Below are 27,420 nucleotides of genomic sequence, written 5' to 3'. Positions count from 1 at the left end.
CCTTCTCCTGTGTCCCCTCACTGTGTCATGGCAGTCTCCCAAATGCCATCTCCCCTCACTGAGGTGAGGGCCATGACAGACCCAAGGCCATCTCCCCTCATGCTCCTCAGTGTCCCCAGTGCCATCTCCCCCCACATCCCCTCGCTAATCCCAGGGCTGTGAGTGAGCCAGTGCCACCTCCCTCTATGCCCTCACTGTCCTTAACATCATGTCCCCTCATGTCCCCCCACTGAGCCCCGGGCTGCGAGGGACCCAGTCCCACCTTCCCTCGCTGTCCGCTGTGGCACATCGCCTCGCGTCCCCTCTCTATCCTCTCACATCCTTTCAGCTGTCTCCCCTCAGGGGCTCATGAGGGATCCACCGCCATGTCCCCTTAGGGGCTCATGAGGGATCCACCGCCATCTCCTCTCACGGTCCACCCGCGGGGTCACGAGGGTCCTCCCGCCGCCGCCGCGGGCGCCATTTGGGGTGGACTGGGTTCGATCCGGCTGGGCTCGGCTGTGTTCAGCCCCACTCGGCTCCATTCGGCCGGGTTGGGCTCCGGTCAGTTCCGTTCGGCTCGCCCAGGCTGGGCCGGGCCCTCAATGCCGAGCGGGGCGGTGCCGTTGCCGGTCCGGGGCGGTGCCGTTGCCTACCCAGGGCGGTCCCGTTGCCGGCCCGGGGCGGGCAGCGCCGCTCGCTCCCTCCCTCCGTCCCTCCCTCCTCTCCCGTGACCTCAGTTCCCGGCGGAGCGCGGCCCCAGCGCGGCTCGGCTCCGCTGTGCTCCCGCGGGGCCCGCTCGCCCCCGCGCCCGGCCATGGCGCGCTGAGCGCCGCGGAGCCGCCAGCCCGGGGCCGGCCGGGGCAGCCGGCAGGACGGAGCCGGCAGGACGGAGCGGGCCCGGCGGGCGGGACGGCGCTCGGCCTGCGCCGGGCGGGCGCGGCGGGCGGCGGCGGCGGCGGGCGGAGGCGCCATGGAGCCGGCGGAGGTGAAGGACCGCATCCTGGAGAACATCTCCCTCTCCGTCAAGAAGGTGGGAGCGGGAGCACGGCGGGGGCTGCGGACGTCGACCCGCGGTGCTGAAAGGACTGGGCCTGGGGACACCCGTGGGCTGCGGGGGTTGGGGACAGCCCCGGCGAGCCCCAGTGCCGGGGTTGTGGAACTGGGGACAGCCCTGAGGAACCCCAGTGCCGGGGCTGCGGAGCTGGGACTGCTCTGGGAGCCCCGCTCTGGGCCTGGAGACATCCATGGGCCCCCCTCAGCTGGTGCTGGGGACAGCTCTGGGACCCCGTACTGTCCTGTGGCTGAGGGTGGGGCTGTGGGCTCCCCTCTGCCCAGGGCTGCCCATGGGGGCTGCGTCTGATATGCAGGGCTGGGGGACACTCCTGGGGACCACACACCACTGCCATGCATGTAGGGCTGAAGGACGGGTCCCTATGGACCTTCTGCCTGAGGGATGGGGCTGGGGGACAATCCTACACACCCCCACAGCCAAGAAATAATAAATCCTGGGGATACTGATGGACTCTGGGAGTAAAGTACCAGGTTAAGGAGCATGGGGTCAAGGGCACTCAGCATCCCTTTTGCCAGAGGTGGACACTTTTGGGAGTGTCCTTATGCTGAGGGTATGAGGTTGGACACAGCTCTTCTGGTGGTGGGGGTGGCACATCTGGGGTGTGGAGTCACCCCGCCAAAGGGACACTGCCAGGGCCACCCCAGGACCCTCTGTTTTAGCTGGCTGGGATATACTGGGATTGTCCTGCCCAGGCTTCCCCGTTTCAAAGGACAGGATTGGGGGAACCCTTTTTCCTGGGGCTCTATTCAGGAGGGATTTGGAATCCAGACTAAAACCATCTCTGTAGAGGTTCTCTCTCCAGCCAGGCACGTCCTGTGGGAGGCACAGGACCTGGGACATGCTCCCCATGTACACAGGGAATGCGTGGTTCATTCCTGTGCTCTGCTCTGTGCCCTCAAAGCAATGCTCTGAACTTGTGTCCTCTCACCTTCTCCTTGCCCCTTGTTTCTCCTTGGATGGTTCCTTAAAGCCCATCTTGGTGGTGGAAACATCCATGAGCCAGCACAGAGGGGACCAGGATGCTGAAAATCTTTGGGAAGGCCAAAGGAGAGAGTTGTAAGGACATGCTGGAAGTTTTGGTTTGGCCCACCCATGAGCTCCAACCAGCCTTGAAAAAGAATCCCTGCTCCATTTGAGGAGGCAACAGGAGTTTAATTTGTGTTTGTCCCAAGCTTTGGGGCAAAGGCTGCCTGGACTTGCTGTTGTTTCTCCAGTTGCTGGGTTTCCTCTGCCTTATGGAATAGTTTTCCTATGCTCTGCAGTGTGTCCTGACTCAGATTCATCCATGAAAACTTGTTTTATGAAGACCAGCGTGAGTGAATTCCTGGTGCTGTTAAGAAAGGGATGGCTGGACACTGCCTCTGGTGTGTAGGACGGATGTGCAAACCTCTCCCAGCTTTTTTCTTCCATGGATGACTCTGACCTCTGGTCTCTTGCCTTTTTATCCTCTGAGAATTAAGGATAATCTTATATCTGTCTGGAAATCAGTGGATGTTCAGCCTGCTCTGAGCTCTGTCACAGTGCTCTGGATTGTTTCTGCCTTAGTTTCCCTGTATATATAAGGAATACAACTTCCCACACAGGATTGGTTGGACCTAATTTATTTGCATTCACAAAATCCTTGGAAGATCACGTTTGGAAATGCTCAAAAATCAACATGTTTATTTTAATTACTGTTGTGATTGAAGAGGACTCTTTATCTCCAGCTCTGCCAGCATGCCTTGGCCTGCCCAATCCCTGCCAACTCCTGTCTTGGTCCAGCAGTGAAATTTTTGGGATTTTCTAATCCTGCCTGTTCATCCAAAACTCAGGGAAGTGTAGGAGCCTGCTTTAGGCTGATGGATTAATTTCTACCATCCCAGTGAAACCAAACTCAGGCCATGGTGAAATTCCACCCTGCCTTTTTACCCCCAGGATGCAGCTCTCCTTCCTCAGGGAAATCACTGTGGAGCTGCTATTTTTTTCCCAGTGCTTTCCTCTCCCACTTCAGCCTGAAATCCTTGATCCTCTTTTTCCCTGTGAGTGGCAAGAGTAAAGTACCAGGTTAAGGGAGCAAGTGGCTTTGTGCTGGGAAATCCTACTGTGTCATCCTCCTCTTGAGTAACTCCTTGGCACTGGGATTGTGTCATGGGGTTTGGAGGAGTTTTCCAAGCATCCTGCCTCTGATTTCAGGAGCTTCCTCACAGTGTGGGCTGCTCATTTCTTACTTTCAGCACTGGTGCAGGTGTGCAGTGGAGGATTTGGATGTGTCTGTGGGGATGGTGGGGGTTTTCTTTTCTCAGCTGCAGGCCCAAAGGGGAGGAAACAATGCTTTATTTTCATGGAGCTGCCCAGGGAAGAGGACCCTGTGTTCAGCAGCCTTGGATGGGGAAGGAGAGGAGCAGCAGCACAGCCCTGGGAAGGGTTTGACACTCAGGGCTGGGGCTGTAGCTGGCTGTGATTTCAGTTTTTGCTGGATTTTAGTAATGGGGGATTGATGCATGTTGGAACCCTGGCTACTGAGAATTTTAGATTTCCTGGTTGACAGGCACTGATTCCTAAGAGAACACTGCATTTGACTTGAGGTTGTGGAGAAGGCTTCTAACACTGTATGATAGAACTGGGATTATGGGTGTGTGGATGCTGTACAAATCCACAGCAAAAAGAAATGCTTCAATTCCAAGCAAACCCCTCAAACCTCAGTGAACAGGTCAGTTTCTGTTATTTTCCTGGAAAGGCTTGAGGGATGGAGCACAGATGGAAAAGTGGCAAATGTGCTTGGGGAAGGTAATTCCAGCCTGTGGGGTTCTCTGTGTGGTTCCCAGGTATCAGTGGCAGCTCTGCTGTGGATTTCAGAGCTGTGAGGTTGGAGGTGTGAAGTCAGCCTCCACTGGAAAGTGAGGCAAAACACCCAACTTAGACAAAATAGGCTTCTCTAACCAGAGACATGCCAGGAAATTTCTGCTTTTGGCTCCAGGAGAGGCTGGGAAAGCTCAGCACTGGGGAGCTGGGTCCCTGCTTCAGTTCCAAGGGAATTGGGAACATGGTTTTGATTTCCCATCTACAGCTTGTCCTCTGTGTCCTCCCTGGGAGCTGTAGATTAATTCACAGTGTGATGCTTTCTGCACACATGGACAGCGTTGTGGCTGTTTAATTTCCCTTTTCCCACTCAGTTCCCCTCCTGCTAAGAGGGCTGTGCTCCAGCTCAAATTACTGCACAGATTGCTGCCCAACCCTTGTTTTTTGTGAAGATTTAGGGCTTTATTGGGGCAGAAGGCTGGGGATGGGCATGTTATGGCTGCTTGTTTCCTTCTGGGAGATGCTGCTGTGTAGGGTGGCAGTGGGATGAGGGCAGCTTCCAGGTGCAGTCCAGGTGAGCTCCAAACATACCAGAAATGCCAACAACTTCAAATCCATCCTTGGCCAAGCATCTGCTGGTAGCCAGGAGCTGTCACAGGTTCCCTGGTCCATGAAGCTGGTGGTTTGTGTTCTTTTGGGTTTCCCTGAATATTTCCTAGGCTCAGGAGGGGTTTAGTGCTCTCCTACCTGGGATTAGGGGTGCAAATGCAGTCCTTAAGCAGTGTTATTGTTGACAATTCCAGGAGCTGAAGGTGAAATCAGAAAAGAGGTTAGAATCCCGGATTTTGGGGCTCCTCTCTGGTTTTCAGGCCGTTCTGCTGCCTTTGAAGGACACACGTTGCCAGGAACTCTGGAGCAGCTGATCCTTGGTGCATGTCAATCAGGTGGAGCAGTGGTTTTTGCTGACGTTGCAGGAGTTGTTGCCAAAAGCTCTGGCTCTGCTCTGTTTCTGCATGACTTTGGGAAGGTTTCCACTGCCCTCAGAGCAAGTTAATGCTGAGCCTTTGCTGCCTGTCTCCAGGTTGGATTTTTAGCCCTGTACCTTTGAAATGCCATTGCAGCCTCCTAAGCTGCTGAGCTCTGCCTTGTGACACCTCTGCTTCTCCTGCACAGTGAGGGAAGGTGGTTTGGGCATGGCTTGGAGCCCCTGTGTCCTGGAGTGGAGCATCCCTACTCAAACCACGTAGGGAATGTGCTCATCTCTGCCTGGCTGCCTTTATTCAGCCCAGCACAGAGATGTGAAAACAGCCAAACAGTCTCTTGCCTTCTGCTCCCTTTTGAGAGGCACCTCTGGCTCAAATACCACAGGGTTTTTATCTCTGCCAGGGTCTTTCCTTCACTCACATCTGTTGCTGCTGCAGGTTCCACATGAAGAGGGCATTCCTGCATGTTCCTCTGCCATGTGTACCAGGTTTGCCAGCTGCCAAAAGCCTGTGGGTGAAGTAGCAGCAATCTCATGGAGCTCCTGAGTTGTCTGTGACTGTGTTCACAAGGGTCTGAGGATGAGGGAGGAGATGAGGATCTGACTCGATGTTTCAGAAGGCTTGATTTATTATTTTATGATTTATATTATATTAAAACTATACTAAAAGAAGAAAGGATTTTATCAGATGGCTAAGAATAGAAAAAGAAGAATGATAACAAAGGCTTGTGGCTCAGACAGAGAGTCCGAGCCAGCTGACTGTGATTGGCCATTAATTAGAAGCAACCAACATGGACCAATCCCAGATGCACCTGTTGCATTCCACAGCAGCAGATAATCAATGTTTACATTTTGTTCCTGAGGCGTCTCAGCTTCTCAGGAGAAAAAATCCTAAGGAAAAGATTTTTCAGAACATATCATAACTACAGTTGTCCATGAAGACAAGACACAGGGGTCACTCAGGTGCTTTCAACAACTCCACAGGTTTGTCTTGGTGGGCCTCCGTGGGCTTTGTCCCTGTGGTGCTGTGGTTCTGCTCTCATCATAGTTGTGTGTTGCTTGAGTATTTCAAAGTTTATCTCTTTTGAAATTCCTCTTGCCTCATCCCAGTGCTCAGGAAACTTCCCTGCCTGGCCATCCAGGAGCCACTAAAGTCACGGAGTCACATCCACAATTTTAAGGGGATTGGGGTCTGCAGGTACCTAAACTGATGTTTGTCCTCCATAACACCCAAAATCAGCTCTGGAGCTGAGGGTGGACAAGCCTGTGATAACATTTTGGGAATTAAAAAATCCCATTTGTTCTCCTCTCTCTAGCACAAAGCATTTTGCTGGGGGAGCAGCCGGTTTGGGAGGGTGAATTTGGCCGTGGTTTTCCCAAGGAGCTAAAGGAAAGCCTCCAAGCCTCTCTCCTTCTGATTGCACAATTTTGGTGGCTGTTGAGTGATTTCAGCTTTCCCCACTTCTGGTGAGCTGCTCCAAGAGGTGTAACTGAATTTAGCAGGGGCTGGAGGCCGTGGGTGGTGGGGAGGGACTCAGAGCAGCAGCTCTCTGAGGGAGCAGCGCTTTGCTTGCTTCTGGCATGTTTGCCACTGGACTTGGGGTTTTTTCCCCATAAAATCTATTTTTTTCTGTTATGCTGAGTATGTGACCTTCCCACCTGCCTTTGGTTAGCTCAGGGACCTTGTTCTGTGCTCAGCCCCTGCTCTGCTCGCTGTGACAGAGGAGCAGAATGCTCCCTAAAAATTCCCACTGGAAAAAAACCTCTCCTTGTCTGAGTCACAGCCTGCTGCAAGCTTTGCTGCTTAGAAATAGTGAAGGAAAGCCCCAGAAAAGCCTTGGGAGGTGTGAGCTGAGAAGTCTGTGTGTCCCAGGAGGTGACAATCTTGCTGGCATTGGATTGGGAATGCTCAAAGCTCAGTGTTTCCAGCAAGGAGCAACTTTGCTGTGGGTTTCAGCTTCACCTGAGCAGGCTCCTGTCTCTCCACATCTCCAGTGGCACTTGTGGTGTCTTTTAGCATCTTTCTGATGCTCTCTGAATGTGCTTGGTGTGTTTTAACTGGAAAAATCCCTAAGATCCAGGCAAGGCCCACAAAGTGGGAAGCTGGGCACTGAGGCCAGTGCTGGTTTGTAGGGAGTGTTGAGTCAGACCTCCAAAATGTCCTGCTAGAAGCTGGAGTTTTAGAGCTTTGTGTTGTACAAGTGCATGGCATTCAGCCTGCTTTTATGCATGGTATGGAAAACCAGGAGTTTTCCAGGCCCAGGAGTTCAGCCTCCTCCTTATCCATTTGCCATTGCATGTCTGTACCCCCTGAGCAAGTGTGAAAGTGAGTTCTGAGGTGTCTGTCCTGGCCTTTCCCCTGTGTCCTCCCTTGGCACTGAGCTGTCATTGCTTGGGACAAGGCCAGTTCCCATTGCCTGTGCTCCCTGGAGCTCCAGGATTGCTCCTGAGGGTGCTCAGCTCTTCCAGCTGGGGAAAACCCCTCAGCTCAGTGCATGTGCTGTGGGTGGGAATGAGGGTTTTGAAGCACCTTTCCAGTCCCAGTTAAGGAGCTGAGGAATGCAAAGGGTGTTTGTTGTTCTTCCACCCTGTTTGTCCTGCCAGGGAAATACCAAGCAGAACAAGTGGAATGGAATTGATGTTGGAAAGCTGCTGTGAAACATCTGCAGGGCAGATTTACAGAGTGGAGATGTTGGACTCACTTGGGTTGAGGCCAGCCTTGAACAGGTCAGGAGACTTTCAGTATTCCAGTGAGGTTTTAGAATTACTGAAGGGATTTCACAACCACCACAAGAATGATTAGATTTGGGAATGGGCTTTCCAGAACACCTCCCTGATTATTTGCAACACAGGAGCTCTGCAGATCAGCCTGGAAATCTCCACACTCATTGAGAAGCACTGCAGTAACAGGTTATAAAATTGTGCAAGGAAGAGCCTCTCTCACGCGTGCCAGCATTGGGATGGGGTGTGTCACTGCTAGAAAAATGAACTTGTGATTGATAAACAGCAATTAAATCCTCCTCCTCCTCCTCAGTGGTGTGAGTGTTTCCCAGTGGCAGCCAGGTCTCTGTTCCTGTTGGACAAACTCCCTTGTGCTCCAGCTCTCCCAGGTGTGTTCAGCCATGGCTGGGCTGTTGTTGCCCTCTCCCTGAGCAGGTTCTGTGCTCAGACCTGGCCAGGCTGCACAGTGGTCCCTGTGGCTGCATGGCTGGGATGCCTGCTGCATGCCAGCAGGGCTTCTTTTGGCCACAGGAATGTCTATAAATAGCCCTGGGTCAGGGCTCCAGGCATTGCTGTGCCCCTCAGGAGCATGAGTCCTCCATCTGAGGCAGCCATCAGCCCTTCCTTCTGGATTTGGGGTGCAGAGGAGATGAGGGGAAGAGCATCTCTGCAGAAATCCAGGAATGGTGGTTTTAACCCAATTATTTGCCTCCTTCCTGATCTCCCTGGCTCCAGCCCAGCTGTGTCAGGGAGCTGCTTTGTGGGTGCCTCATGAAGTTGGTCACCACCTCCCAGACAGGTCTGACTGCAGGAGGAGAGGCTGGTTCAATTATCCATGTGTGTTTTATAACAGGAGACTCCATATAAACGCTCTACAAAATGCCATTTTGGGGTAGTGCCACATCACCCACCATGGCTGCTGGTGGTTGTAATTCCTACAAATTTTCAGCTAGGCATTGAATCTTTGAAAAACAGCACAGCTGGACTTTGTTCCCCAGTTGGAAAAGCTGTTTCATCCTGACTTTTCTCCATGTGTCTTCACCCTTCTTCCCAAGCCAGAATCACCTCCCCATCAGCTTTTGCAAGTGTTTCCCCACCCTGGCTGGAGGGGTGACTCCACCCAGGAGATCCCAAGGCTTGCTGTGTCTTGTTTCCTCCCTGGCCAGGGTGGCTGGGCAGGGATTCACCTGCCTGGTCTCTGCTGGGAATTGTGCTCCAGTGAGCTGTGCCTGCCCTTGGCTGGGTGCTGGAAGCCTTTGGCCATGGTTATTTTGGAGGGATGCTGGGAGAGGCACCATCCCTGTGCGCACTGGCTGCAGGAAGGAGCATGACAAAGTTCTGAGTTATTTTGGGAGAAAGGAGGAAAGAAAAAAGAGGAATTACTTCTATTTCCTCATCTCTTGTGCTGCCCAGGCTTGGAGTGTCTCTGTCACGAGGAATTCCTCCGGTCAGAGGCACAGACAGGCTCCAAGTTCCCTCCAAACTGACCTCCCCAAGCTGTGTCTCTTTTTTTCAGTGGTGAGCTAACAAAATGCCTGATTTATTCTTGTTCCCCCAGCTGTCCCCCACAGCTGCATTTCCCCAATCCAGCACAGAGCCTGCAGAAATACCCAGAACCTCTTCCAAGGATGGTCCAGCTCCCTGCAGAACCCACAGCCTGGCTGGGACAAGTCAGGAATATCTGCCTTCAAGTGCTGGCTCATGTCCTGTGAGATCTTTGCCTCTGCCTCTATTTTCCCCAAAATGGGATATTTTAGTGAGCTCCAGCTCTTGGACATCATCCCCATGACTGCATCTATCCATCACCTGAGGGATATGGCTCTGAATTTTAGGTTTGTTTCTTCCTCTGATGTCCTTGCTGCAGCTTCAAACGCTGGCTGCAGGTACCTCCTGAAATTTTTCTTCAATAGTGGTATTTTAGAGCATTTTCTTCAAGAGTGGTATTTTAGGGCATTTTCCTCTCTGCTTCAGTCTGAGCTGCCTGCAAATAGTGGAAATCTTCTGGAAAAGCTTCCTCCCAAAAATGGATAGGAGGTGTTGAGCTGAAATGCTCCAGGGTCTCACGTGGGTGTTGTGAAAGCCCCTGAGGATCTCCAGAACACCCACAGGTGCCTCTGCAATCCTGGTTGTGCATCTGCTTCCCCAGGGACTCACCTGCTGGGACAGGGACAGGCAGAGCAGGGCTGTGCCACCATCAGGCAGCTCTGGCTGCCATTCTCCAGGCTCAGCAGTTTTCTCTCATCCACCTTAGGGCTGGGACCAGCTCCATGCAGGAACCTGCCTGGCTCTGCCATCTTACCTGAGAGCTCCAGAGGTGTTGGAACCCAGCTCTGGCTGTCCTGGAGGACTCAGGGGGCTCAGAAACCTTGACACAGAGTCAAAGACGCCTGTGCCTTTGATTTTAGCCCATGGAAACAATTACCAACTTTGTGTGAAGATGTACAAGACACAAGAGGTTGAGTAGAATGATAGTGAATTTATCACAGGGTAGAAAAGTAGAATTTTGGGGTTTTTACAACGGGGGTTCAAGAGACAAGATGGAGGAATCTGGGCATGTTCTTTCTCCTTCTCCTTCTTGTCCTCCATCTTCTGCTGTGATGGTGATGCTTCTGGATTGGTTTAGAGTAGAGACAGACTGTCTGACATAGGTGATAGGTATTGGAAAATTACTGTAAATAAAGTACACATAGTTCTGAGTATAAAAGGATAACACTGCCCTGAGGGCAGTCAGTGTGCCTCAGCCTGACCTGCCGGACAGATCTCGAAAGAGAATGTTAGAGATCAGAAAAAATAAACCCTGAGAAGCAGAACCAACACATCTCGGCTTCTTGTTTGGTCTCAGGGCTGGGAAAAAAGACTTTCAAACACCTTGGGGTCAGCTCAACACAAGAGACCTCATCACAGAGGGACTCAAGGTCTTTGGGCCAGGAAGGTGTTGGAGATCATATGTTCATACTCCTAAGAGTGTTCCCAGGGGCCCTGAGGTGTTCTCTGAGCCCTGGGTAACTGCACATCAAGGCTGGATGATTTTTCCAAAAGGAGCTTCTCTAGTGATAATTCTGGAGGAAAAAGCTGATTTAGGGGACAGGTCAGATTTGACAAACACAGTAATGTCAAGTTTTTTGCTTTTACACATCTGTCATCTAGTGAGGTTTGGCAAAGACGTGTCAGGTCACTAAAATAACACAGATATTGTCTCTAATATTGTTGTGGCTCAGCTGAGCTGTTCCTGCACGTTGCCAGCAAACAGCCATGGCCTGTCCAGCTGAGATTACATCCCAGGAGAGTAATCTCCCTGCCTGGATGCCAAGGGTGTGTGAGACAGGACCTAAATAGATCCCTAAGCTCTGGGGGCAGGAGGAGTCCTGTGGGTCAGCTGGGAAGGGATAGCGGATTTGGGTGCAAGGGGATTTCTAGATTTCTAGCAAGAGCAAGGAGAGGCCTCATCCATGTCAGACCCAGAAACAGAGCAGAGCTGGGGTTTATTTCTGCTCTGAACCACCAGACCCTGCTGTAGTGTTGGCTGGGAGGAAAGAGGCTGCTCACCATTGGGGAACTTGGTTGTGCAGCCACCAGAGCACTGCTGAGCTGTGAGATGTGGGGACCCTGGGCAAGGTTCTCCCTGTAGTTAATGCCTTTAGGGTCTTCTCAAAACCATCAGCTACAGGGTTTAGCAAGCTGAGAGATCACAAAAAATCGTTCAGTGCTGGATATGAGTGATTTGGCACCTCCACCTGCTCCTTGTGGGCTGGAGAGGGGCATTCTAGGCATCCCATCTCTTCTTTTTGCAGCTGCAGAGCTACTTTGCTGCCTGTGAAGATGAGACACCGGCCATCAGAAACCACGACAAGGTCCTGCAGCGCCTCTGTGAGCACCTGGACCACGCTCTGCTCTACGGGTGAGCCTGGAGACACCTCTGGGGTGCTGCCCTGGATCTCTGGGGTGCTGCTTTACCCATGGGAAAAGCCTGGTGTGGTGGTTTTGGGGTCCCCTGTTGTGGGGAGGAAAGATGAATCTGACTCCATGTTCTTAGAAGGCTATTTTATTATTATATTATATTATATTGTATTGTATTATATTATATATTTTATATTGTGTATTATATATTATCTACCTATTATATTCTATTGTATATTATAATATCTATTATATTTATTATATATGTTAAATGTGTATGATGTATATTAATGTATTTTATATCAATATTATATATAATTATATATTAATATAATGTATTATTATATATCATTAATATATGATTATATATAATAATATTTTTATTATATTATATTATGAATGCTATACTAAAACTATACTAAAGAATAGAGAAAGGATACTTACAGAAGGCTTAACAAGAAAATAATGAAAAATTTGTGACCCTCTCCAGAGTCCCAACACAGCCTGACCATGATTGGTCATTAAGTCAAAAACAATTCACGTGAAACCAATCAAACAAGCACCTGTTGGATAAATAATCTCCAAACCACGCTCCAAAGCAGCAAAACACAGCAGAAGCAAATGAGATAATATTGTTTTCCTTTTTCTCTGAGGCTTCTCAGCTTCCCAGGAGAAGAATCCTGGTGAAGAGATTTTTCTAGAAAATATGACAGTGACACCTCAGCATGGGGAAAGCATCTAGGCAGGCATTGTGGTGGAGCTTTTGCTTCATTTTCCTCTGGGATTTTTCTTCCTGCAGACTGCAAGATCTCTCCTCGGGGTACTGGGTGCTGGTGGTTCACTTCACGCGCCGGGAAGCCATCAAACAGATCGAGGTGCTGCAGCACGTGGCCACCAACCTGGGCCGCAGTGAGTGTTCATTCAGTGTCCCCAGCTCTTGCTTTGGGGACCCCTGGGGAGGCCCAGGTTGTGCTGAGGAGTTGGGGCTACTGGTGGGTTGAGGGAGCCGTTGGGATCCAGGTCCCAGGCCAAGGAATTGCAGAATCATTAAAGTTGGAAAGGACCTGTGAGATCATTGAGTCCTACCATTAGGCCAGCACTGCCATGTCCACCACCAAGGTGCCACATCCACACATAGTTTGAGCATTTCCAGGGATGGTGATTCCACTGCTTCCCTGGGCAGCCTGTGCCAAGGAGGTGGGAGTGCTGCCATGACCATGTGAGATCTCTGGAAATAATGTCACTGTGCCTCGGGGCTGGGTGCTGAGGTGTAGCCTGGCTTCTGCTGCCCTGGAACCTAAGAGGCTGTGCCCTCAGGAAGGGCTCCAGACAGATGGGAGTCCTGTGGGGCCATGACCTCAGGATGAGTTCCTGGCACAGGGTAACACTTGGGAAGGATGGGAGTCCTGCAGGGCTGTGCCCTTGGGAAAGGTTCCTGGCAGATGGGAGTCCTGCAGGGCTGTACCCTTGGGAAGGGTTCCTGGCAATGGGATTCCTGCAGGGCTGTGCCCTTGGGAAGGGTTCCTGGCAATGGGATTCCTGCAGGGCTGTGCCCTTGGGAAGGGTTCCTGGCAATGGGAGTCCTGCAGGGCTGTACCCTTGGAAGGGTTCCTGGCAGATAGAAGCATCCCCTCTCACCCCACATCTTGCTGTAGCAGTCATGTGTGTGATTCTGCATTTTCCCTGCTCTGAGTTGTCCATAGCAGATGTTTGGGACCATCGAGGCCACTTTTGATGCAAGACCATGCCCAGATCCTCTGTGCCTGCTTATCCAAACACCTGCCTTGTCCTGGGCCTGTGCTGGTGAGAGCAGAGCTGAGCACAGGCTCTACTGTCACCTCTCTCTGCACCAGAATTTGTGTCAAATCTCACCTGGGCTGATTCATGGCAATTCTCCCTCTGCCTCTCCCTTCTCCCAGCATTTCTGACAGGGCTCCCATCTTGCTGGAGAGACAGAGTTGTGTGGCTCCTTCTTCACCTGTCTCTCACCAATTTTACTCCAAATCATGAATCTCTCACTGGCATTCCCCTCCCAATTTCCCTCACAGTTTCTCCCCTCAAATGATACAAATGAATGATCTGAGGGGTTTTAACTAATTCATGACTATTTCTAGGCTTGTGTCATTTCTCAGGTGTTTCCAGATAAATCTCTGCTGCTCTGTTTCCAGGCCGGGCCTGGCTCTACCTTGCCCTCAATGAAAATTCCTTGGAGAGCTACTTGAGGCTGTTCCAGGAGAACCTCAGCCTGCTGCACAAGTACTATGTCAAGTGAGTATCCCAGCTCCTTCTTTGGGCAATGTTTGACATCCCTCCTGGTCAGAAGCCAGCCTGAATTTGCCAGTGGGGGACAAGCAGTTGATCAGGGTTTGATTTTTTAACTTGTGGGATTTATTTGGTTAATTTAAGGGTCCTAGATGTGAACACAGTGTCCTCTTATTTCTATGAGGCCCTGCAAGCATTTCTCCTAGTTCCTGCTTTTACTCTGCACTCCCCTTTATATTTTTCCATGATTTCCAAGGAGCTGCTGAGCTCCTGTCTGGGCACCCAGCTTTGCTGGACACCTGGAAATGTGGCTGTAGCTCACTTTGGGGACAGCACACAGTGGCTGCCCACAGAGGCAAGGAGTGGGCTGCCAGCTCCAGAGTTGATGTATGGCAGCTCAGAGACGCCCCCAAAGAAACAGAAGGGCCCTTGTAGCTGCTCCTCCTCTTTCCCTGATCTGTAAAGCTCTTTTGTTCCTCCCTGTGGCAGGAACGCCCTGGTCTGCAGTCACGACCATCTGACCTTGTTCTTAACACTGGTGTCTGGACTGGAGTTCATCCGCTTTGACTTGGACCTGGTGAGTGTTTGATCTGTTCTCCTGGCTCTGGGAGAGTGGGAATGTGGAGCAGGGGAAGGCCAGGGTGGGACAGATCCCTCTGCTTGGTCCAGGGTGGACTTTCAGCTGAAAATATGATGCTGATGATTTTGGGAAAGACTTCTTTAGGGATCCAACAATGGGATTTATTCCTGTTGCTCAGTTCTTCACTGCTTGGAGGAGGAGCAGGGCAGCTGCAGGGCAGATTGATGGGGATAAAGGAGCTGAGCTCTGCAAGTGTGGTACAAAACCCTGGTGTCCCTCCAGAAAACACAAATCCACTGGATAACCCTTGGTAAAACCACTGGGTTTCCTCTGAGATGGACACTGAGAAGGGACCTTCAAGGGGCAGTCCCACCATGTTGGTGGGGTGGCATTTCCCCCCAGCTGTGCCAGAAACAGTGACTGCAGCCTGACTCTGAGCCCTCCCTGCCCTGCAGGATGCTCCATACCTGGACCTGGCCCCCTACATGCCGGATTACTACAAACCTCAGCACCTGCTGGACTTCGAGGAGCGCCTGCCCAGCTCCGTGCACGGCTCCGACAGCCTCTCCCTCAACTCCTTCAACTCTGTCACCTCCACCAACCTGGAATGGGACGACAGCGCCATTGCTCCATCCAGCGAGGGTCAGTGGACTTTGGCCATGTTCTTCCCACATCCCCTTCAGATAAGGCAGCAGATTTTAGACTGGAAGAGAGCAAAGCAGGAGAGCCAGCAGCCAGACTGAGGGTCTCTCCTGTCTTACATCCTTGGGAGTGGGTTTAACCCCTAAGAGTTTTAAACAAAAAGATGGGAAATTTAGATTAGGTATTAGGAAGAAATTCTTCCCTGAGAGGGTGGTGAGGCCCTGGCACAGGGTGCCCCTGGATCCCTGGAAGTGTCCAAGGCCAGGCTGGACAGAGCTTGGAGCAGCCTGGGACAGTGGAAGGTGTCCCTGCTCATAGCAGAGGGTGGCATTAAGTCAACTTGAAGGTCCCTTCCAACCCAAACCATTCTGTGCTTATTCTGTGCCTCAGACTGGGAGAGAAGGACATTCCCTGTGGGCACCCCAGGCCACATTCCCATCCTCAGGGTTTTAGCAGGAATTGGAGGACTCTCCCCACAGAGTAAAGGCTGTGCCTGTATCTGGATGTGGCTTCCAGGTCAGCAGGGACACAGGGCTGCAGGGGAGGTTTTTAACTGTTTATTTGGCAGTCCAGAGAGCCACATGTGCTGGCCCTGGAGGGGAGTAGTTTCCAGAGTCTTCTCTGTGTCATCAATCTGGGAGAAAGGCAGCCAGTGGTCTCAGAGGTGTTGGTTTTTCCTCTTGATACATCTTGAGCAGCCTGACAAATTGTCCTACCCACCCCCTCATCCCCTCAGAGAGACTGGGTGTTGTTCCTGATGAACTTGTGTGCACCATGAGTCTGCTGCAGCCAGAGCAGGGAGCTCCTGTCCTGCCCCCACCACGTTCACATCAAGCAGCAGCTCTGCTGATGCTGTTCCTGATCCAAAATGCATTGGCCCTGTCCTGGTTTTTATGTCAGTTTGAGCAAAAGGGATTGTGGAATAGAGTTGGGATGGAATGAGCTGTTAGATGGATGCAGAGAATTTGGGCCTGAGCCCACACCCAGGTGGGTTTCCTCAAGACAAGGGTCACCAGGTGCCAAGACAGAACCTACAGGTGTTAAAGATGCTGAGAAGGAACAGCCTGGGGAGGGCATTGGAGTTGTTTTAACAGAGGACTTGGAAGCACAGCACTGGTTTGGGCTCACCACATGTGCACTCAGGGAAGGGTTTGATTTTAGGGACTTGCTCCTGCCAGATCTCCAGCATCCCAGGGAAGGTGGAGACAGCATGAGGAGCCTGGAAATAAAACTCACAGAGGAAGGTTCTCTGTCCCCAGAGGTTTGGCATAAGCAGCTGTTGTGCTGCACCCCTGGGTTTGCATTCCTGATCCTCCCTCAGCAGAGCATGGCTTGTGCCAGACATCTCCTGCCTGTCCCTGCCACTGGGTGTCCCCAGCCTTCTGGTGGGTGGCTGCCTAGAGCTCGAGAGAAGAGGGCTTTGGAGTAGAGATCCAGGAGATTTTGGAGATGGATTTTGGGTTTGGCATCATCTCAGCTTATTCCATGTGTCCAGGCAGTGGCTGTGCTCTGTGTCTCAGTCTCCCCATGCACAGAGGGATTTGGTGCTGGTGTAGAAATGCTGGACAAGGACCCAGGAGGGCAGGAATTGCTGCTGCTCCTCTGGTGTGGAGGAATTGAACTTTTCCCTGTAGCTATTACCCTGCTCATCATTTCAACAGGAGCATGTCTCTACCCTGAGAGTGTAGGTGGAACTGGGGATTGTAGGATCACAGGACAAGTTTTCCCCTTTAATCAGATCCCTGGCTTTGCAAACATTCATGAGTCAAACATCACAGTATCTATGGGAGGTAAGTGTGAAGTGGGGAAACTGAGGCACAGAGAGATTCAGTTGCTTCCCAGAGAGGATCAAGCCCTAGGTGACACTGCTTATCTGGTTTAGCTTCCCAGCAGCTTGAATAATGGGACTTTCACCCTTCCCTGGTCCCTTTGTAGCTCCCATAACCCTGAGTATTCCAGAAGGAACACTAGTGCAGCTGGTTTCCATTCACATCCACATTCCCTATTTTCTCATGTGTTTCAGATACCAGTGGGCAATTGTTTTGTTTCTCCCCATTCCCATCTCCCTCCCCAAATCCCCTTCACACTCTTCCCACTTCCCTCCCCACTACCTGTATTTCTAATCCTGAGTTTTATCCCTCATTCTTGTAGATTATGATTTTGGAGATGTCTTTCCAGCAATGCAGACCATGCCCAGCAGAGACTGGGAAGGTGGGACATGCTCATCTCTTACAGCATTTTTGTTTTCTGTCTGCATTGCTGCCCCCTGAGCTTGCTGCATGTTCCCATGTTTGTTTCTTTAACCAACTGCCCTGTCCTGATGGAATTCTGTCCAGGCCCAAAATGTGGGATGTGCCAGCTGCCCTCATGCCATGGATTTCCTCTTTGGACCGAGGTGTTTCCTTCAATCAATTAAAGCACACAGCATGCTGACTGAAAAATTGATCCACCATCATTGATTTCCTGAAAGCCCTGGAAAATAGCTGAACTAATTCTGCTGCCTTTAATTTTGGGCATTTTGCAGGGATTAATGTGGGAGGTTTTGTTTTCCTTGGATCATCCTGTCCTATGTCAAAACTTCTCCCATGAAACCACAATATCCAGCATGTGGGTCAGTTTGGGGTCACTACATTTATTACTTTTATTAATTTTACCACTTTTTAAACCCACTTACCAGCTACCTCTGGCCTTTATGGCCAAGAGCACTTACCCAGCTTAAAGGAATTTATTCTTCTTCCACATGCAGCCCCTGCACTGGAGCAGTATCCTCTCTGCTTCAGCCCCAGAGGAAACACTCCACACTCCATCCTCTGCAGTCAAAGCTGGATGGAGTTGATGGGACCACCTGAATATTTGGGGACTATTTGGGAAATCTGCCTGAATTCCATGTGGATTGCTCTCGGGCTCTAACACGCTCCCTCTTACCTTCTTTCTTACCCCACACACAGGGATGTCACAGAGGTGGTTTATCCTGTCCCTGGAGGGTACAAACCAGATTTTCCAAACCCAGGGTGCAGCCAACAGCTCCAGTGGGGGTGTTGGGTGGAGGCTGAAGCCCAGGGATGCTGGGGGAAGGCAGATCCCTCTGGATTTGAGGATATAAAACCCAATTGACTTCCCTGGTAGAGCTCACACTGACTCTCCCTGCTCCAGGGCAGCTTTTTCAGTGAGAACAAAGTGGAGTTTTGGAATCATCCAGCACAAACTGCCTGGATTAGAGTTTTACAAGGGGTTTCATTTTCCTCCTCAAATCCTACACCCCAAATCAGTCTGCCAGGGCTGTGGTTCTCTTCCCAAGGGGTCTTTGTAGCTGGCTGTGGAAAGGAATCAGAATCATGGAATGGTTTGGGTTGGAAGGGACCTTAAAGATCATCTCATTCCAATCTCTTGTCATGGGCAGGGACACCTTCCACTGGGCCAGGAATGGTGCTGGAGAAGGGAAGGGCACGGATAACTTTCCTTTAACCATGATTTTGGATGGATAATAGATAACAATGGTCCAAGCATGACTCCTGCAGCCCTTCTCCTCTGCTCTTTTTCCCTCTGAAGACTAACACGGGCCCAGCTGTTTGTGCTCTGCCCTGTCTGTGCTGCCTGCTGAATGCTGTGTCCTCTCTCCAGCACACTCCAGCCCCCACGTGTGTCTCATGTGAGCAGAGGAGAGCAGCCAGCTCTGTCAGGGTTGCTGCTCCATGGGCTGGCTTTGTGTCTGCCCTTCCAGCTGAGCAGGCACCTTCCCACAGCTGTGGTGGTGTTTGCAGGGGTCCCAGGACCAGGGAAGAAATGAGGCTCTGACTCCATGTTTCAGGAGGCTTGATTTATTATTTTATGATATAAATATTATATTAAAACTATACTAAAAGAATAGAAGAAAGGATTTCATCAGAAGGCTGGCTAAGAATAGGATAGCAAAGAATGATAACAAAGGCTTGTGGCTCAGACAGAAAGTCTGAGACTGACTGTGATTGGCCATTAATTAGAAACAACCAACATGGACCAGTCACAGATGCACCTGTTGCATCTGTTGTTCCACAGCAGCAGATAATCAATGTTTACATTTTGTTCCTGAGGCGTCTCAGCTTCTCAGGAGAAAAAATCCTAAGGAAAGGATTTTTCATAAGACATGTCTTTGAGACATGGCCACGGCAGGGGAGAAGCAGCAGCCTCATGGCTCGCTGTCACCTTGCCCAGGAGCAGTGGCCCCAGGACCCCTCAGCACCTCCCTCAGACTCCACCTCTGCTCTCCATCTGCCTGCTGGCTCCTGGGTGACTGAGCTGCTGTGTCAGGCATCCTCTGAACTGCAGAGGGGGTGCAGGGTCTCAGGCTGGCCTCGCTGTCCATCCTCACCAGGAGCTGCTGGCACTGCCAGTGGTGCCCACACGGTGCCCTGAGCCCCTGCACATGGCTTGGCTCCATCTGGCTGTGCCCAGGAGCCCGAGCCGGGGCTGATCCTCTCTCCCACCCTGTGCTGCAGACGGGGACCTGACGGACACGCTGAGCTGCCCGCGCTCGGAGCCCAACGGCGGCAGGGCCGCGGCGAGGAGCCCCACGCAGCAGCGCCACAACCCCTTCAACCAGGACAGGACTGAGGCAGCGTCCTCTGCTGACACCACACCTGTGCACAGGGCAGAGGCCACCCCCGAGGGAACAGACCAGTCTGAGAGCTGCACCGAGCTGGAGGTCATCAGGTAAGGACGCAGCTGCTGGCCTCAGAGTGGCAGATGTTGGGGATGTGCCACCTCTTCTGTCCCAGCAAGGACAGTCTCTGTGCTGCAGCCTTTATTCAGCCCTGTGGGTCCCTTGGGCTGATTCCACATCTGTCACTCTGGTTTTTTAAGATTTTCTAAGCCTTCTGATGTTGACATTCTTGTAGCGAACTTTCTCACACACTTTCTGTAAATAACTCATTGTTTTGCATTCCTTTATGGAGGAGGAGAAAGTTCATAGACTGTTAGTCTGTCCAGTGTCATTGGAGAGGTGGCACTCTCACCCTCCAATCCACTGTCACTCTTAAAAAACTATAAATGTTAGAGTCAGAAAATAAACTTCCCCTTTTTCTTCACATTGAGCACAGCAGTGTGAGTTTATGTTCTTTTGTGTCCTATAGTGACACACATCACCCCCTTCCCCTGCCAGTGTGTGTCAGAGGGCTCAGAGTAATCCATGAGCAGTTATTTGGAGCTCTCTCCAGCTGGTGGCAGCTTTGCAGCAGCTCTGGGCTTGGATCTTGTCCCCATCCTGTTCCTCCTCCTGTTTGTCAGTGAGCTGTGGCCAGACCTGTCGTGGGAGATGCCTCTGCAGAGCTCCTGGCTGGGGTTTGAGTGTTTGACTCCTGCAGGGGAGATCCCCAAGGGATCCCTCAGAGCCCTCAATCCAGACAAAGAGCTCCAGGCTCTGTCTGCTCACACCCAGTGATGGGGACTCCCCAAACCCGCCCAGCAGGGCTGTGCTGGAGCACACAGCTGGGTTTTACACATCATCCCACATGGGAGACACAGGGAAGGGGAGCACTGGGCTCACTTCCCAAACAGGGGTGACCTGGCAGCAGTTTGGGTGCTGTGGGTGCCAGAACACTTCCACAGCACATCCTGGTGAGCTCCAACCTGCATCTCCCTCTCCTGGCAGGTGGGGACACAGCATTGCCACCTCCAGAAACCTCCTCCCTTCCCAGCTTCTTGATCTCAACCAGGGATTTCTCCCACATCATTTCAGCACCACAACCATTTGTGATCCCTTTACAGCTGAAAGAAAGCCCAAGGTGCTGTGTCAGCAGTGACACCTCTTTTTGGGATAGGTGGGAGAAAGTGCCCATTGCTTGTCTCATGAAAACTGGCACAGAGATGGGGGCTTTACATGGCTGCACACTGAGCAATGTTCCTGATTAGGATTTCTCAATAGGGAAAATTGCAAAGGAACATTGTTGGACCCCCATGTATATTGCAGAGTGTAAACAGGCACAGTGGGTGACGTTCTTCTCTCCCACAGGTTAGCCAAGAAGAAGAAGACGGGCAAGAAGAAGAAGGTAAAGCCTGAGGAGGCAGCGAACAGCGCGGCGCCCGCAGCACCCGAGGCCAGCGGGGACAGCGGCGTCAACGGGCTCAGCGACAGGGAGGAGCCACCGAGGGACGGGGAGGGGGACCGGGAGGAGGCGCCGAGGGACACGGACAGGGACAGGGAGGAGCCGCCGAGGGACGGGGGCTGCCCGGGGGAGGGCGGGGAGCGCGCTGCCCTCGGCCCGCTGGCCCTGCGCATCCCTGAGATGAAGGACACGTCCATGGAGAGCGTGGGGCAGCCCCTGAGCAAGGTCATGGACAGGCTCAACGGGCAGCTGGACCTCGGGGGCTGGAACGCCGCCCTGGAGCCCCCCGAGCAGCCCTTTCGGACCGGCACGCCAGGGGAGACCCCGGATGGATCGTCCTCTGGCGACTTTAGCGAGGGGATTTCAGCCCCCATGGACTTCTACCGATTTACCGTCGAGAGTCCAAACGCTGCTGCACCAGGTGGTGGCCACCATGACCCTCCAGGGCCTGGCCAACCGCCACATGTTTCTGGTAGCCCTGAGGCTCCTGAAGAAGAAGAAAGCGGAGAGGGAGAAGCAGCTGGGGCAGTAGAGGAGTCTGGAAGGGCGAGTGATGAACCTCAGACTAGCCAGACAGAAAGCACCGACGCACAGGCTCTCTGCGAGCCCAAGAAGGAGCAGCCCAGCCCTTCCCCGAGCAGCGCTGAGGACTCTGGGGTGGAGGAAGGGCAGGGCAGCCCCTCGGAGCTGACCCATCCCTCCGAGTTCAGGTGAGGATGGGTGTGCTCAGCAGGGAGAGCATCTTCAAAACAATCATGAGCTCAAGTTGACACCTTTCCCTTTGTCCTTGGTTTGGGGCCAAAGCCCATCCTTCTCCAGGATGAAGAGGAGGCACAAAGGGTCAGGAAGAGAAGGCCTTGGGGAGCTAACAAGTGCCCAGATCATGGATGTGTTTAACAAGGAAGGGGATTACCCTTCCTGGACTCACCCAGCCTCACATCTATGTCCATCCTCTGCTGTCTCTTTCTGCAGGGTGGATAACAACCATCTCCTCCTGCTGATGATCCACGTCTTTCGGGAGAACGAGGAGCAGCTGTTCAGGGTAAGGAGTCTCCATCAATTAAAGATCAGCTCTGTGCCTGCATCAGCCCCGGGCTGAGAGCTCCTTTCTTTCCATGCAGATGATCCGAATGAGCACGGGGCACATGGAAGGGAACCTGCAGCTGATCTACGTCCTGCTGACAGACTGCTACGTGTACCTGATCCGGAAAGGTATCACATCCCCACTGCCCTGGGCTCAGTGGCAGGGAGGGAGGCTCCATCCTGTGATGGTGTTCACAGGGGTCTGAGGATGAGGGAAGGAATGAGGATCTGACTCCATGTTTCAGAAGGCTTGATTTATTATTTTATGGTATATATTATATTAAAACTATACTAAAAGCATAGAAGAAAGGATTTCATCAAAAGGCTGGCTAAGAATAGAAAAAGAAAGAATGATAACAAAGGTTTGTGCCTCGGACAGAAAGTCCGAGCCAGCTGACTGTGATTGGCCATTAATTAGAAACAACCACATGAGACCAATCACAGATGCACCTGTTGCATTCCACAGCAGCAGATAATCAATGTTCACATTTTGTTCCTGAGGCCTCTCAGCTTCTCAGGAGAAAAAAATCCTAAGGAAAGGATTTTTCATAAAAGATGTCTGTGACACCATCCCTGGCCTGTCCATGGATTGGGCCATCATTGCCTTCACTGCCCATTCCCTTGAATCCCGTGCTCACAGCAGGGAGCTCAGATTGACTTGTCCCCAGGACCCTGGGACTCATGGGGGACACGTGTCCCGTGGCTCTGTGCTGCCTGGGCCATGGCTCGGTTTGCAGGTGCTGCTGCTGCTGCAGAGGGGGTGCAGTGCCCCCCTTGACGTGGCTCTCTGTGTCTGTGCCAGGGGCAGCGGAGAAGCCGTACATGGTGGAGGAGGCCGTGTCCTACAACGAGCTGGATTACATCTCGGTGAGCCTGGCCAGGGCTGAGGGTGGGTTTGTGTCCGTGGGCAGTGAACCTTTGAGACTGGGAGAGCTGGCAGTGATGCCCCTTCCAGTGCCACCTCTGTGGGTGCCCATGTCTTTGGGCAGCAGAGTGACCACTGCCCCTCTCCCTGGGTCAGAAGCTCAGTCAGCCCTGCTCTGTTGCCCCTCATCCCGTGCCTGGCTTCCCTAACCATTGCTGTGTGGCACAGGTTGGGCTGGATCAGCAGACAGTGACCCTGGTGTGCACCAACCGGAGGAAGCAGTTCCTGCTGGACACTGCTGACGTGGCTCTCACTGAGTGAGTGGGGACCTGAGCACAGAACTCTGGGACTCTTGGACTTGGGGACAGTGGGAGACTCCAGAGAGCCCTTCATGACAGTCCTGTGACCCATGAGGGGGTTGGGGGCTGGTTAGGTGCCACTGGCTGAACCCAGCTGACAGCTGGAAATGCCTCCGTCATTTCCAACATTACAACCAAAGTATCTTCCCTGGATCAAGAGTTACTCTATTCCTCAGTCTGAGCTTTGGGACTCTGGGCAATGCAGACCCCGTGTCACTTGTGTCACTTGGCATGAGCAGGGATGAGCTCCAAGGCTTGTCCCAGGTCTCTGTGTGTGCTGGCAGCTCAGGGAGGTGACCATCAAGCCATAGTGGGATCTGTGCTGGGATGAGTGACCACCTCTGGATGTCACCCATCTCCTTTCTGGAGTCTGGCAGGCTCCCATCACCTTTGGTCTGTAGGTTGATTTTGCAGCTCTTAGGTCTGGAAGACCAGAGGCTCACGGTGAAGGGGAGTCCCTTGGGCACCAGGTGTATGAGGGAGGTGAGGGGCTGTTTGCCCCAGCCTCTCAGAGATCTCTGCCTCCCTCTCAGGTTCTTCCTGGTCTCCTTGAAGTCAGCCATGATCAAAGGGTGCCGGGAGCCCCCTTATCCCAGTATCCTCACGGATGCCACCATGGAGAAACTGGCACTTGCCAAGTTCGTGGCACAGGAGTCCAAGTGTGAGGTGAGTTTGGGTATCACCACCAGCACTGCAGGTGCTGAAGGCTCACAGGAGACTCCCTTGACTTCTCCTGGTTCTTCCAGGCCTGCAGCGTGGTTGTGCGTTTCTACGGCCTCGTTCACTGGGAGGACCCCATGGATGAGGCACTGGGGCCCTCCAGCAGCAGCTGCTCCTCTGCAGAGCACGCTGTCACCAAGGATGGCATCCTGCACTACAAGGCAGGCACCTCCTACCTGGGCAAGGAGCAGTGGAAGCCCTGCTTCGTGGTGCTCAGGTGGGCACTGGGGCTCTGGGGCAGGGCTGGGGTCACACAGGGCTCTTGGGAGGAGGTGCTGGGAGCAGTTTGCTGCAGTTTGCTGCCCAAGAGCTGCCTGGGAGGGGGAGAGGACTCATCTTGCCACCTAAAGGGGCCAAGCCACCGGTTTGGTGGCTAAAGCCGCAGTTTGTGGGTGCCCAGCAGCAGGAATGTGACCCCACAGGGCTGCAGGGGTGGCTGTGGGACCAAGGGCAGGGGATACCAGAGCTGGGCTGACCCCAGTTCCCCCCTCTCTCATCTTCCCAAACTGCAGCAATGGGATCTTGTACCAGTACCCCGATCGCACGGACGTCACCCCTCTGCTCTCCATCAACATGGGGTGAGTGGCTGGTAGGACACAGAACCCAGACTGCACAGGGATCTGGGGAGCAGGAGCTATTTGGGATGTCCAGGAGGGGTTCCAGGCTGGATCATGGCCTGGTCCATGCTGCAGGAATCCCGACTGCTCCTGCCTGGGGGCAGGTGCCCATTTGTTTTGGCTCTGGTGATGCCACTGGAAATGGGCTAATTTCCTTCCTTGGAAGGGGCCTTGGCCTCTGAAGGGTGATGCATCCCTCCGAGAGCCCTGCTGGGAGACCCACTGTGCTCAACTCCAGCTCTCCTGCAATGTGAAGAGCCTGGAGATGGTCCTTGGAGCAATCCCAGGGGATATCACTGATGGGGAACGAGTGTTTGTGGGGACAGGGGCGAGGTGCTGCCCAGGGAGGGCAGTCAGAGGCTGTTCTCAGGCTCGTGCTGGCCCATCCATCCCGCTCATGTCCCTCCTCCCCCTCTCTCCCAGCGGCGAGCAGTGCGGGGGATGCCGGCGTTCCAACACCACCGACCGGCCCCACTCCTTCCAGGTGATCCTGACGGACCGGCCCTCCCTGGAGCTGAGCGCCGACAACGAGGAGGACATGGCAGACTGGATGCAGTACTTCTGCCAGGCTGTCTCCAAAGGGGTGAGCTGGGGACAGGCCCCGAGCGTGGCTGCTTTGCCCTGAGCCCCTTTGGCGCTGCTGAAGGGAGCAGGAATGTCTGTCAGGATGGAGCAGGCAGCTTTATCCTGAGCCTGCAGGGTTTCCCCACAGGGCACCCATGGAGATGGGGCTCCATCGTGCCAGGTTTCACCCCCCTTCCCCACCCCACACAGGTGATCCCCCAGGGTGTTGCCCCGACGCCGTGCGTTCCCTGCTGCCTGGTGCTGACAGATGAGAAGGTTTTCACGTGCCACGAGGACTGCCAGACCAGCTTCTTCCGCTCGCTGGGCACCGCGGAGCTCACCGATGTCACCGCTGTCTCCACGGAGGCTGGCAAGGAGTACTGCATCCTGGTGAGGGCAGGGCTCTGGGACCTGCTGCCCAGGGCTGGGTGAGCACCCAGTGCTGACCCCTGGCTTCTCTCTCGGTGTTTAGGAGTTTGCTCAGGACAGCAAGGAGTTCCTGCCCCCCTGGGTCCTTTATTTTAGTTGCACTACAGAACTGGAGAGGTTCCTGTCAGCACTGAACGTCGCGTGGAGGAACATCTACCAGGTGAGCATGTGGGGCTGCCTCACACCCTCAGCGAGTGAGGGAGGGCAGAGGGATGAATTTGTCCCTGGAGGATGAACCCAGATTTCCCACAAAGGGCAGGAGAGCCAGGGAGCTCCTGTAGTTCCATATAATCACAGGATGTGGGATTTGGGGGCTGGCAAGACAAGCCATGAGCACGCAGTGGTGACAAGGGGGGTGTGAGGAATGTGGGTCAGCACCGCTGTCACCATATCTGTGACACAGGCGGCCTGTCCATGTGGGTTTGAGGTGGTTTTAAAGTGAGAGGGAGAAGTGACTGTTGTCTGTTCCCCTCCTTCCCCCCGTGTTTCAGGTCGATCTCCAGCACAAGGCCATTCTGGATGCTGCTGTGAAGAAGAAGTGTGAGGATGCCCAGAGCCTCATCGACAGCGCCTGGCAGCGCAGCGACAGCCTCTGCCGGGGCCGGGCCGAGCGGGACCCCTGGTGTTAACCCTGCCCGGGGGAGGACAGCTCACGGGGGCCAGTTTTGGGGATCAGGGCCTGTATCTGGGCAGCTGGCACCCCAAACCCTCCTGCCATCGCTTGGTCCCCACCAGGGCCGTGCCTGCAGCGTGGACCCCGCGCTCTCCACCGAGCCAGGGACACCCGGTGTGGTTTGGGGAGCAGCCAGACGCTTCACCACCTGCACCTGCACCTTCCTCCTTGTCCAGCTGCCACGGGGCAAAATATTTGCCTTTCACAGAGTAATGTCCCAGTAGTAGTGCGGGAGAGGGTGGGAGCGGTGTGGGCTGGGACAAGCATCCCCGTTCTGATGGGGAGCAGGACTGAGGACTTGTTCATTTTCGAACAGGGTCGGGGCGAGGTGGGGGCACTCAGTTGCTACCGTGCATGTTTTGTTGCTCATACAATCACCGCTGTGTTGGGAGGAGGAGTCGGCACCGCCCCATCTCCTCCTCCTCCTGGAGAGCTCGCCCGGGGCCTCCAGGCTCCGCTGAACCACTCTCAGCCTGTCCAGGAGATTTGAGGCTAAGGAAGAAAGGAACAAGGCCAAATATTTGGCTTAAACATGGTTTTAGGAAATCTCAGCAGCTGGTTTGTGGTTTTAATGCTGACCCTGTGCACTGGGGGAGAAGAGATGGAGTCCCCATGTTCTTCAGGTGTCCTGAGGGGCATTGTCATGTGGCTGCCACCAAACACGTCCCCATCTCCTCAGCTCACTGCATCTGAGGCCAGCGAGGACCCATCGCCACTTGCGCTCCACAACGAGCACGTTGGGGCACAACCCCAGCTTTTAAATAATATTAATAACAATAATAATAACCCGGAGACCTTCTCATGTAATATAAGTTCACGGGGCCTTTTTCTGGGAGGAAACATGCGTGACTGAATGTATATGTACATACATTTGCTTCCTTTCCCCCCTCCCCAAATAAATAGACTTGGTAACTCAGCCTTGGCCCCACGCCACATTGTGCCACTGGGGCTGCTGCTCCTCCTGCCTGCTGCTGTCACTTTGGAGCCTGTGGGACGGCTCTGGGCTGGCAGAAGGGGGGATTTGGATGAAAAGAGGGGAGGACGTGCACCTCGAGCTCCTCAACAGTGTTAACCCTGCAGTGGGACACGTTTATGGCTTCAACTGGGAATTACC

At 53.2% G+C, this 27,420-nt stretch overlaps 1 protein-coding gene across 2 annotated transcripts; it reads left to right on the top strand.

Moving 5' to 3' along the window:
• Positions 1-872: 872 nt before the first annotated feature.
• Positions 873-27,205, top strand: PLEKHM2 (pleckstrin homology and RUN domain containing M2). 2 transcript variants are annotated; one of them, XM_058818682.1, is made up of 20 exons: positions 873-1,012; positions 11,327-11,433; positions 12,232-12,341; positions 13,601-13,700; positions 14,184-14,271; positions 14,730-14,916; positions 17,068-17,127; positions 19,392-19,605; positions 20,903-21,706; positions 21,969-22,038; positions 22,118-22,208; positions 22,882-22,946; positions 23,173-23,261; positions 23,837-23,969; positions 24,050-24,240; positions 24,536-24,601; positions 25,064-25,223; positions 25,415-25,594; positions 25,677-25,793; positions 26,125-27,205. In XM_058818682.1, exons 1-20 carry the CDS (start codon positions 953-955, stop codon positions 26,260-26,262), a joined length of 3,030 nt encoding a protein of 1,009 aa, XP_058674665.1. In that variant the 5' UTR covers positions 873-952; the 3' UTR covers positions 26,263-27,205. The 2 variants fall into 2 exon arrangements, with proteins under 2 accessions (XP_058674665.1, XP_058674666.1); XM_058818683.1 differs by lacking the exon at positions 17,068-17,127.
• The last annotated feature ends 215 nt before the right edge of the window (positions 27,206-27,420 follow it).

The sequence above is a fragment of the Ammospiza caudacuta genome, chromosome 22 (genome assembly GCF_027887145.1).
Source record: "Ammospiza caudacuta isolate bAmmCau1 chromosome 22, bAmmCau1.pri, whole genome shotgun sequence".
Lineage (NCBI taxonomy): Eukaryota > Metazoa > Chordata > Aves > Passeriformes > Passerellidae > Ammospiza > Ammospiza caudacuta.
The sequence above is the reverse complement of the archived record's forward strand: the minus strand, read 5'-3'. Positions and strand labels throughout refer to the sequence as shown.